At 41.5% G+C, this 12,545-nt stretch overlaps 1 protein-coding gene across 3 annotated transcripts in view; it reads right to left on the reverse strand.

The window, feature by feature from the left end:
- ACSS2 (acyl-CoA synthetase short chain family member 2) overlaps positions 1–9,651 on the reverse strand; it is a 47,278-nt gene extending 37,627 nt beyond the window's left edge. The window contains exons 1-2 of one of the 3 annotated variants that reach the window (XR_013992307.1): positions 9,377–9,651; positions 4,922–5,117 (exon numbers count right to left, since the gene is read on the reverse strand). Coding sequence is in view for 2 of the 3 variants with exons in the window: in XM_081034293.1 (XP_080890419.1) it covers positions 4,922–5,117; positions 9,377–9,554 (374 nt within the window). In the remaining variant the exon portion in view is untranslated. The remainder of the gene's footprint in view (positions 1–4,921; positions 5,118–9,376) is intronic. The other 2 variants (XM_081034293.1, XM_081034294.1) reach the window with 2 other exon arrangements.
- Between the last annotated feature and the right edge of the window lie 2,894 nt (positions 9,652–12,545).

Raw genomic sequence — 12,545 nt, forward strand, 5'->3', positions numbered from 1 at the left:
GACGACAGTACATTCTAGGGCTCTGGCTTTCCATGTCACCTTGACAATCTCCTTGTCAGAACATGAGTTTGCCTCACCTTCCCAACCACCCTTCTCAAATACACTTACTCACACATATTGCATAGGAATCTGGAGAGTTCTAAATATCACACTCTGGAATTCATACTCCGGAGCATACAAGGATCCTGAAAGCAGAGCTTCTATCCTAAGGTCACTCCTTAAGTCACCTGCTTCAAAGAAGCTCCAGTTTCTAAGGAAGGATTGCACAATAGCCCAGAGCTGCGGAAAGACAGCGGGTAATTTCATTTGAGAATGAGCGGTGAGATGGTGCACAGATAACGACAGCCACACGCAACTGAAAGCAAATGGTGGAAGCAATGGACTATACCAAACATCTTCAACTTTGGAGACTGGGGTCCCCTTCTGGAATAACCTACATATTGAGCAGCTAGTATTAATCACCAGAATAACAGCCATTAACCACTCTTTCCACCCTCTCCCCATAAACCCTTTAATCCCCCAAATCCCCTACTGTCCCCGAGTGTCCCCTCAACTAGCCAGCCCCCACTCTTTCAAGCTACTACTATGTTCTAAATCACCATCATTGCTCACCTGGGTTTCTAAAGTAGGCTTCTAATTGATCTCCCTGCTTCTGCTCTTGCCATTCTACAGCCTATTCTCAACAAAAGACAGATTCTAAATATAAGTCAAATCATGTCACATCTATGCTCAAGATTGTCCAGTGGTTCCTGATTTCACTATGAATTAAACCCAAAAGTCTATATTGACTTTCGAGATTCTACCTGATCTAGTGTCCTGCTGACCTCATCCCCTACTCCTCTAGCTCACACTGCTTCAGCTACACAAACTTCCTAGCTACTCTTCAAATACACCAGGCAGCAGCACACTCCCACCTCAGGGTCTTTGCACTTGCTCATGTACCTGGAATATTTTCCTTTCCCAACCCAGCTATCTGCATGGCACATTCCATTTCCTTCAGATCTCTGCTCAAACGTCACCTTTATCAGAGTTCTTCCCTTACCAATCCCCATTCTTCACTGTCATTCCTTTTCCCTTATGCTGCTCTGTATTTATCTGTAGTACTTATCACTACCTGTCATATATTTATTGGTTTGTTTGTTTATTGTCTGTCTCCTCAAGCTGGACTATAAACTTCCTGAGGGCAGGGACTTTATTTGCTCAGAATAGAGCCTGGTACATAGTAAGTTCTCAGTAAGTATTTATTGAATGAATGAATTGTTCCCTGCATAAAACCTTTACTCCAGAGAGACTTGGTCTTCTCACTTCCCAATATAATAATAATGGTAGCTAATTTTATTGACTGCTTTCAATGTGCGAGGAGTTGGACACATGTCTTTTTTTATCCTATTCAATTGACAACTCCATGAGATAAAAACTATTTTTATCCACATTTACAGTTGAGAAAACTGAGGCTCAAAGAGGTTAAATAATGTGTACACAATCATGCAGTTAGTTAATGGCAGAAACAGGACTCAAAATAGGATAGTTTGACACAAAAATCCATCCTCCGAATTTTTATGTTATACTTCCTTCGTACAATGCTTTCTCCCTTCTGTGAACTTTTCATGTAGTGGCTTTTTGAAGTTTGGCCCATAATTGCTTTCAGGCTGTTTTATATAGGCCTATCAGGTATTCGCAAATAGAACGTAAATTCCATGAGACCAGGGTCTGGGCCATTCAAACCTCATAACACATTTTATCTAATATTTTTAAGAAAATTAATTTAAATTAAATTTATGGTTAATGTGGCTAATTTTTCTTCTTATTGCCAAAGCCAAATTTGGACAACTAGAATAATGAAGTAGTATCCTGTGGTGAAGTAGTATCATATGGTAGTTGACTAGGAATGAGAATATCTGTAGATTAGTTTCAGTTATCTCCAAGCAGTATATGACACTTAAGCAAATCAGTTAGCCTTTCTGGACCTTAATCTACCCATCTGTAAAGAGAATTGGCCTAGCTGGACTCTAAACAGTTGCTTCGAGTTCTAAAAATACTATTATTCCACGAACATTTATAATTTGTCAAGCCAAAAGTAAAAGGCCAAATTCTTCCTTAATATGGTTCCATTTTGGCTAATTGGAGTACTTTCCTAAGAGCACTACTATTTCCTTTATGGATTATTTCCGTATATAAGACAGGCTCCAAAATAAGGAATGAGATACAAATGTGGTTTGCTAATGCCACTATAGTTATCTAAATGACACAGTTTAGGTTGAAAAGAAAGTCATACTGTGGCTCCATGAGAAGTATATCAACTGGAGCAAATCACTAAAAAGATATCATTTTAAAATAATATTAATAAGAATTAGAGCAGGAAGAAGGTGGTCTCCAAGACAAAGGACTCTGGGGGGAAAGGAGGACTTCATAGAATAAATCATGTGATAGAGAGTTTGCAAAATATTGAATATATGATAAAGGCAAACAGTGCAAGAAAAATCGCAGGCAATTTTTAGCTTCAGAGAAAACAAAAATCTGGACATAAAAGGAAATGCAATCATACTATATTACTCTTACGTAAACATGGTTTTAAATTAACAAAAAAAGCAGAGCTATAACTATATTAGGAAAATGACAGAAAGAGGTTAGAGAAATATACAAGAATTAAATTCTCATCTATCATAATAGGAAGTCAATATTTTCTTTAAAAAGATGAAGAAATACCAGCATAAGCATATTATTTTAAAATATAGAGGTAACAAAGGGAATAACCACATATCTGGCATGTTTGTGCTTTACTTTCTTATAACAAATGTGATTTATTTGTAGTTTGCATTTGCTTCACTGTAAACATAAAAGAATTGAATAATAATGGCCCATATGGAACTTGTCTCCCACTCCTCTACCCCTGTATCCACAACACCTACAGAGGGCGAAGCACCCAACAACCTTAACAATTCTTGTTGGTTAAGTAACCAATGTAAAAATGGAGTGAAGATGGAGTTATGTTATGGAGTTGCAGAATTTTGCACTGGAATTAAAGGTAGAAATTATCTCATCCAGTACTTCTCAAATTGGTGTTCCATGGACTATTTCTTCTTACGATGTTAACAGCATGCTGCAAAAAGTGTTTGGGGATCAAATAAATTTGGGAAATTCCATGTTAAACAAAATTAGTCAGATGTGTTTGCTGTAGGACTTCTTAGAGCCTTTACTATGTTAATATACATTGCGAATCAAATGAAAGACAATTGAATATATAGTATCTCTCACACTCATTTGTTTCACGAATTAAGATGCCCTTGCTAATAATATCTCTAGTAATCAGGGATTCCTGGAGCATTCTTTGGAAATCACTGATCTAGTCTACTCCCCTTATTTTACAAATGGGAAAAGAAAGGCTCTCTGGAGCCTGTTCAGGTATGGATGATGGGGAACTAGAACGAAGGGCCTCAGGATTCTGGAGTAATCTCCAGTGATTGAACAACTCTGGCTGTGATTGAACAACTCTGGCCTGTGTTTTCTCTGTCTTTCACCATGCACCTGAATTATTTCAAACCAGAGAAAAAATTCAGATACAAACATCTCCTGTACAGATCTTTAAAGATTTTCTGATCCCTAAGGAACCTAAGAGGTGGGCCCAAGTGTCAGCTAGAGCTCAACATAAAGTCCAGGGCAGGAGCTAAAGAAAATCTAAACAGACATACACACCATGAGTTTCAGTGGCATACTGACAGCAGATTGAGCAATGGCAATGTGATAATAGACCCACTCACATTTGTACAGTGTTTTCAAATAAATAAATAAATAAATAAATAAATAAATACATAAATAAATAAATAATGTTTTCACGTTGTCTTATTTGGCTCTCATACTAATTTAAGGAGAAAGACAAACGTGGAATTACTATTCCCATTTTATGGAAGAGGAAACTGATTCTCAAGAGAGTTGCCTATATTTACACAGCAGTGAATGGCAGAGTTAGAATGAGAACCTACATTTCCTGTCTCTCAGGTTAGGGCTCTTCAATACATCACACAAACTAGGCAAAATTTTGACTGAGTACCAATTTAACTCTTCCATGAAACATCTAATCTGCTCCAATTGGCTCACTTCATAATTCCTGCTGGGAAGGCAGCATGGCCTAGTTTTACAAGCAAGGAGTCAGATAAACTTGGTTTTTAATCCTGGCTCTACCACTTACTTTATGACCTTATTCACTGTGCAACCCTTCTGTGCTTCATTTCTTCATCTGTAAAATGGAACTAAGAACATCTATTTTGCAAAGCTTTTGAGACGCTAATGTAAGGAATTAGAGAGATAGTATAGTGTCATGGTGAAAAATTTAATCTCTGAAATTATATTACCTGGGTTTGAAACTCAACCCTGCTTCTTGCTAGCTGTATGACTTTGGATAAGTCAAGAACTTCAGTTTTCACATATGCAAAATGAGGAAAATAAATAATGCATTCTTGGTTGTTGTGAGCATTAAATGAGATAATATTTGTTAAGCACTTGAGCACAGCATCTGGCATATAGCTCAATAAAAGATAATGACAGCAGTGGTGGTGGTAGTGAAAAATCCAATACCAATTTTCCTCCCAAAGCCACAATAAGAAAGCTACTCAGTCCTGTTCTCTTCCATTTACCTTCTCCCCGCTTTCCTCTCCAACTACAAGCCAAGAACACTTGACTAGAAGTCAGGACACTTGGCTTTGAATGTCAATTCTGTCACATGCTATCTATGTGATTTAAGTCATTTAACTTCTTTGAGGCATTTTTTCTCATCTGAGATATTGATACTTTGCTTACTCTACCAGGTTATTATAGGTATCAAATAAGTTCATGGATTTTAAAGTACTTTATGAACTATGAAACACTATAAAAATGTGAGGGGTGACTTTTTATCTACCACAGACTGTAAGATAGATGTTTTTACCAGTAAAAAGCAATTTTATCGCCAAGTTTTTTCTCGTGGACAATTCGATCCAGTACGTTGTAGCAGATGTTGGTAGTTGCTCCTTTCATCCACTCAATGAATATTTTCCCTTTAGTCACATCAAAGTTATACTTGAGGAATGGGCCAGGACATGGGGTCTTCCAATAAAATTCCTTGGCAATGTCGCCCCAAAATTCTGCAACAGAAAGGGAAGCCTAAATATCACAAAGCATATCAGATATATTTATCCTCAGATCTCTTACCAGTTTACGCACAGGACCAAGTCACAACTTCCCTGCTCTATACTTTAGGGCCCACCACCTGGGTTTCCTCCACTACCTATCTAAGCTTATCACCCACCACTCTCCTAACCTACCTTCTTTCTATTCCCATGAGCTGAATTTTACTCAAATCCTTTCTTCTCTTCTCAAAATTGCCACTCCATTTTTCACCATCTATTCAAATAGCAGCTACCCAGGGCCTATCACAATCCCTAGGACATTGTAGGCAATTTTTAATGACTTAATTAGTGAAAGGAAGAAATGTTTTACCCACAGAATCTTCCATGACCATGTCTCTCTTAATTTGTTCATTCACTCTCAGCAGTTAGTTACTGAGCAGCTCCTTCTACAACTACTTGCTCAAGTGTTACCTGCTACGCACCAGATGTTGCTTTAAACTCTTTATATGTATTATTTCATTTATTCCTTACCACAATCCTAGGCGGTAGGCCTTATTTTCATTCTCATTTATGGATTTGAAAATCAAGGCTCAGAAAGATTAGATAACTTGCCCAAGGTTATACTTAGTAATTCTAAGCTAAGACTTGAACTTCCCTGAGGAAGATATTTTTGCTAAAATCTGAAATATGAATAGAAGTTTTTCTTCATTCTTCACTTGGTCTTTCTCCTAAGAGCAATGGAAAGACATTGTAGGATTTGAAGCAGGAGAAGGAGATGATCATATTTACAATCTTAAACTATTTGCCTGAGACTCTGGAGAAAAAGTGCTCAACAGGTAAAAGAAGTGATTGCAGAGCACTCAAGGTGGTCTCAGTATTGGATCAGGAGCTAGAGGGGAGAAAGACACTTAGAACCATAACAATGGAAGGAACTTTAGAGATTATCACCCCCTCATTTTAGTGATAAGAAACCAAAGTCATAGAGATAAAGGGACTTGCTCAAGGTTATATGATATAGTTTATACAATTTAGTTGGAGAAATAAGACTAACACTTAAAATACTTCTGAACGTACAAGACAGAATATAATTAAAAGCTAAAGCACATGGTGTACCATTTGCAATCAATTAAAGAAATCCAAATTAAATCATCCCAAGGTGCCATTAGATACCTATAAAAACTAGCAAAGATTTAAAAAAATTAAACCTAATGCCTAAGTGGCCCTGGGAAAACAGATACTCACATAAGACAAGAAATCGACACAATCTTAGTGGATGGCAGGGAAATGCCTGAGAAGAGCCATAAAAAATTTTATACCCTTTCATCTGCAAACTCAGCTTTGGGGAACACACTCCAAGAAAATAATCCCAAAGGAAGAAAAGCAATTGCTAAAGAGATGTTTATAGAACACTATTTATACTAGTGAAACTGGAAAATTCCCAAAAGCCCAACAATGAAAAAAAACCCTGGTGAAAACTAGTAATACTAGTAATAGATAATAGTAGTAATACAGTAGACTACTAAATGGCCATTAAAGAGAAAGTAAATGGGAACTGGCATTTTTCAATGAATGCTATTCATGTATCAGGGACTGGGTTAATCTCATTTAATCTTTATATGGCCCTATGAAATAATCATTAATTATCCTAATTTTATAGATGAGAAAACTGAACCTCAAGAAACATAGGAAACTCTACCAAGGATCATACATCTAGAAACCAGAATACAAAATCAGACCTGACTCTAAAGTCTATGTTGTTACAATTACATTCAGTATACGTGTATAGTCAAAAATATTTTTAAGTGATAATAGCAGACATAAATTATATAAAATTATTTATGAACCACATTTATGTCCATCAGCAAGGAGTGAAGAAAACCAAGTTTTATGATCACTTAGTTTTGTTTTTCAGTTGTTTTTAGCTTGTTTTTGGAGATGTGGAAATCTGGATGTTTCGTTGTCACACATTCTAAGTACTGAAGAAGTTCAGAAGAGGAAAAGATGAGCATGGACTGGAATGATCAGGGAATGCTCTGTGGAATTGGTGGGGACTGAGTTGGTAGAGAGGAACAGAAAGAAAAGGGCAAACATAAGGAAGTGGTGGGAAAGGAACTTTTGTATATTCAGTATACTAATGGGAATGACCTGTTCAGTATGAGGGGTGTGGTAGAGTAGTGGAAGACAACGATAGAAAGGTGGAGTGGGGCTACTTATCCAGAGACCCTGAAAGAAAGGCAGAATTGTTATTTGAAACTGTAGGAAATAGGAAACTATTGAAAGTTTTTGAAGTAATATAAGAAATCAGTGTTTCCAGAATATCCATCTACTAGTATTTAGATAACTATATCAGAGATTGAAGGTGGGTGAGACTAGGGGAGAGAGAACCAATTAGGAGGCTGCTTCCTTGAGCTAAAAGGGTCTGTGGGAATGGAAATCAAGGTAATTGGAGAGACATTTTGAAATAGTATTTGACAGAATTTGGTGAAAGACAGACTGTGGTGTCAGGGAAGAAGAATAACACAGCTATTAGGAGTACAGGTTCTTCAGTCAAGACTACTTTGGGTCAAATCCCAGTTCACCACTAAATAGCTTTGTTACCTTGTGCAAGTTAGTTAACCTCTTTAAGTTGCAGTTTCCTTCTCTGTAAAATGTAGATGATAATAGTCTCTACATCAAGTCAAACAGGATTTGTGCTTAGTAAGCAGTAAGCAACCGATAAATAAATAAATAAATACAAATAAATAAATTAAATAAGTTAAATATATAGCTAGATCTTATTAGAGAAGAAGATGATGAAAGAGATTTACGGTTTGGGATAGTGTCATTGACAGGGATTAGAAAATTAGCTAGAACAGTTTTGGGAGAAAAAAATTGGTAAATCCCGGTCACAGTCGTGTTAAATATCGTATGATATCACAGTGTGTGAATAAAATGGTCTACAGACCTATGAAATTTGGGACCAGAACATAAGTGAGATCCTGGGTACAGAGCTAAATGTATAGGAGTTATTATTGTGGCCGTTACAGCTCACCCCTGGGAAACAGATGAACTCATGATGGGAGAAAATATATACATACTTGTAGAGAGAGAAGTATAAAAGGTCTGAGGACTCAAACTTGGACACTGCTTCTATTTGGACACTCTACACTTGATTCACTCCTATCTTGCATTACTCAGTAATGACTTCATCCACGTTGTTTTTATTGTTATCAAACTAACCACCATTTATTGAATGTCTACTGTGCAGCAGTCACTATAATACACACTTATTACCCACTTTTGTTATCATACAAAACTACAAGATAAGTATTATTATCCCTATATTATAAAGAAAAGGAATCTCAGATCGTTTTAAAAATCTGCCTAAGATCACCCAGTAAATGAGTGGTAGAACCAGGATATAAATCTAGATTTTTGGGGGGGTTGGATTTCTGGCCCACGCTTGTCCTACTGCCAAACATCACGTTGCCTTCTAATCCAGGAACAATTTTGCCCCCTTTCCCACATTGAGGGGCAAGGGCAGGGAATTTCCCTCACACTCTCTTAAAGACATGGACCTCTGTATCAGAATTTCTCAGTTATTATCATCCCAGCCCAAAGTTTAGAGAGGAAAAAAAACAAAACGACAAAAATGTGGCTCGTTCAGTCTTACATTGAGTCATTTCCATTGGGATTTCTGAAACATTAAAAATAGATCTGGGACTCTATTATTAATTGTGGGGACCCCATGATGGGACCCAGATGGATTCCTGCCCCTCACTGGTTAAAGATGTCAGGAAGCAATGGTTGAATTGGTGTGAAAGGGCGCAAGGAAAGTTCTCCCCCAGGCCTTTCTCTCCTCAAGGTGCCCCTCGCCCCTGGGAACCCCTCTTTTCACCCTAGGAGTCCTTCTCTTCTCATGAAACTTTCACTTTCCTCACAGAACCTCCCTCTCTTCCCGGAAACCACATCTCCTCACGAAACCGCCAAGTGGCCAGGGAACGTCCCAACTTCTAAAGAACCCTCATCTCACAGAACCCTCCTTCCCCTCATAGAACCCCCATGTCCTCCCGAACCCCCTGTCCATCTCCTCAAAGACCCGCAATTCTTCCCTCACAGAACTTCCATTTCCTCGCAGAGCCCTCAACTTCCCAAGGAAATCCCCAATCCCCCAGAAAACTCCTACCCCTCACGGAATACCCTTCCCCACGGAACGCCCCCAATTCCTCACTCCCCCGGGAGCCCCCATTACACTCCTCACTGACGCCCCCAGGCGCGCCGGGGCCCAGCCTCACCTCGCGGCTCCTCCACCGAGCGCCGGTGCATCTGGCGGTAGCACTGCAGCGAGGGGACGTGCGCCGATCGGCTAACCTCGGGCGGCGGCGACCAACTGCGCACACGGCTCCGGGCCCCAACCTCCTCCCGGCCTCCGCTCCCGCTGCCGTTCCGGCCCCGCTCCTCAGGAAGCCCCATCGCTTCAAGGTCTGAGCACCGTAGTAGCCTTTGCTGTCGCTCGTGGTACTTGAGGGCGACAAACAGGCCGCCCGGTAGGCGGGGCCTTAGGGGAGGGTGGGGCCTAACGGGTGGAGGCGGGGCTTAGACAAACCGTGGGTGGGCGGCCCGGAGGGGCGGAGCTATGCCCTCTGGGAGCAAGACCAGGGTTAGCAAAGACGCGGATGGGGAAAAGTCGCGCACCGCTTGGGGGATACGAACGGAGTCGATTCGCAGAAGCGGTGGGGGCCTTAGGGTAAATGCATAAGGGGCGGGGCCAGGAGTGACTGGAGATGGGGTGAAATCATGGAGTGACAGGGGAGGGGCGGGGCCAGACCTGACAGGAGAGGAGGAGGGCCCGTGGAGTGACCAGCGCCGGGTGCGGTCTTGGGACGACAGATGAGAGGTTGGGTTAAGGCGGGGCTGGACAGGGAAAGAGCTTGCCTAATGAGAGGAACTGGGTCAGGTCCATCTTGGAGCCGCTCCTTGGTCTGATTGCACAAGCCTAACTATCACCCCACTGAACTGGAAAGCCAGGTGGAGTAGGGTTCTTTCTGGGTTCCCTCTGGGAACGCTTACCCTCAAAGAACCATCCGTCCACTCTGAGTAAACCCCTCCCCTCTGTCCTCAGAAAAAAAAAAAAAAAAAAACAACAACTCCAGCCTCCCACCACACTGAGGGCATGGCCTAGGGACAGGACCCCTTCTGTGCTAACCTTGGTGCCAGCTCAGATTTTCTCCCACCCCTGAGGATGTCTTCACTCACCCTGCCTCCACAAGTTTTCATCCAACTCAAAAGTACAAGATTCACTGAAGAATAGGAAGTGTGTTCAGGTCTTTGCTAGTGAACTCACTTCCTCATTGCACAAATGGTGGACTCAGAGAAAGGAGAGAATTTGTGCAAGGTCGCAGAGCAAACAACGACCAAGTTAGGGCCAAAGCTAAGTCTCCTGACTCCAAGTCTTTTTACCCCCTCATCAGGCTGAAGCTAAGGCTTGTGAAATACTGTACCAAAGTCTATGCAAATAGGAGGAATCACTCATATCCTTCTTTACTTCACCAAGAGTCCACTTCCACCTGCCACACCTGGACTCAATTATTTCTGCCTTCCCTCTACCCCTTCCATTCCAGAAAGGAGAGGCCAAGCAGCACCCTCCATCTCCCACTTACACTCACAATCAAGAAAGGCCCATCCCCACCCATCAGTTCACAGAATGGCTATCAAGGCAAGAAGGAACTTTAAATATTTAACTCCAAGAGTGATTCTGAGACCCAAAGCGGACAGCTCCCACCTCCTAAAATCTACACAGGGTTTGTGACCTCATCAGGCCCAATCTCCCTTCCCATCTGCTCCCTTGTTCTTTGCCGAGCTAACCACAAGCCCAGCACACCCTAAACTGAAAGAAAAAAAATTTCCATGGTCAGACCTATGATCCAGGACCTACCCAAGCCTGAAGGGAGGGTCTCAGCTCCCTGAAGGGGTACACACCTCATGGGGAATGGACATGGAACACACTGAGGAGACAGATACTTCATTGAGTAGACAACTGCACTGAAGGGGCACACACTTCACTGAAGGCACTTGGACAAGGGAGCACAAACCTTGCTGAGGGGTCTCAGATCTCGCTGAAGGGCTGTGGACACTGCTAATAGGACATGGATGGCATTGAAAGTCACTGACCCTAGTGAGGGGACATGGACTTCTTTCTAGGAGATATAGAAGATATAGACTTACTAAAGAGAAATTGGCCCTGCTGAGGGGCTTCTCATTACACTGGGGGAATGGAAACCACTGAGGGGGAACAGATCTCCTTTGGTGGGGACAGGCCCCACTGGGGAGATCAGACTTCACTGAAGCATGATAAACACTATGAATCTCACTGAGAAAATACTAACCTCTCTGTTGGGAGGAAGGCACATGCAATGGGCACACAGTTCCAAATATAGACAGTCATCTTTCCACCCCAGACACACAGCTCTGGACAACCCTTTCCCTCTCCCTTCTCCCCTCTCCTCAGTCTTCCTCCCAAGTCCTAGAGTTGTTCCCAACACACTGCTGCCCCCTCCTGTCTACATGTGGCACTGCATCTTCTGGGCCCATAGATTTTCAAGTAGTCCAGGTCATCTCTGAGCCTGGGGTTGCAGGAAGGGGTGTATGCCCAGGACCCCTCTGCTTATGAACTGTACGAAAAAAGTTTGGATGAGTGGCCTCATAAAGAGGGAACACCCCATCCTTGGATATGGGGAAGTAGTGCAAGCTATAGTGTAGTTGGAATTCCTGAAAGCAGGAAGAGGATGGATAGGGTTGGATGAGATGAGAATCCACGAGATTAAGGAAACAACAATAATGATTATGGCATTTATTGAGTAGGTGGCAAGCCTTATACTAAGAGTTTTCTATGTGTTATTTAATCTTCATAAGCTCCTGACGTAGATACTATTATTCTTTCCATTTTTCAGATGAGGAAACTGATACTCAAGGCGATTAAGTGTCTTGCCCAAGATCACACAGATTGTTAGTGGTAGCACAAGGAATAGAACCCAGACACCTGGACTACAGAGACCCACTCCCCACTCCCCCCACCTCATCCCACTCCACTCCTGACATTACCCACCACATCCTATTTTTGTTTCTTAAAGCATCCTTTCCAGAACCTCATCCAAAACTCTTAAAATTATGGTATATATTCAGGTTTCAGCGGCCTAATTCCACTGTACTGGAATTATGATCCAGTACATAAATTATGATAATTTATGTGTACTGAATTATGATCTCTGGAGTGGAATCTAGGGATCTGCTTTTAAGGATTCTAGCATACACTCAAGGGGTCCTAGAAGGGGTTGTGCTTGAAAGAGGAGTCTGGGAAGTGTCGGGGGTCCATGGAGGGATCTGACGTCTGAGGAGAGCCGTCCAAGAAGGGGTTTCCAAGTGGAGAAACAGTCTGAGGATGAAGCAGGTGCTGGGGCTAGGAGT

This window comes from Rhinolophus hipposideros (genome assembly GCF_964194185.1).
Source record: "Rhinolophus hipposideros genome assembly, chromosome: 22".
NCBI lineage: Eukaryota > Metazoa > Chordata > Mammalia > Chiroptera > Rhinolophidae > Rhinolophus > Rhinolophus hipposideros.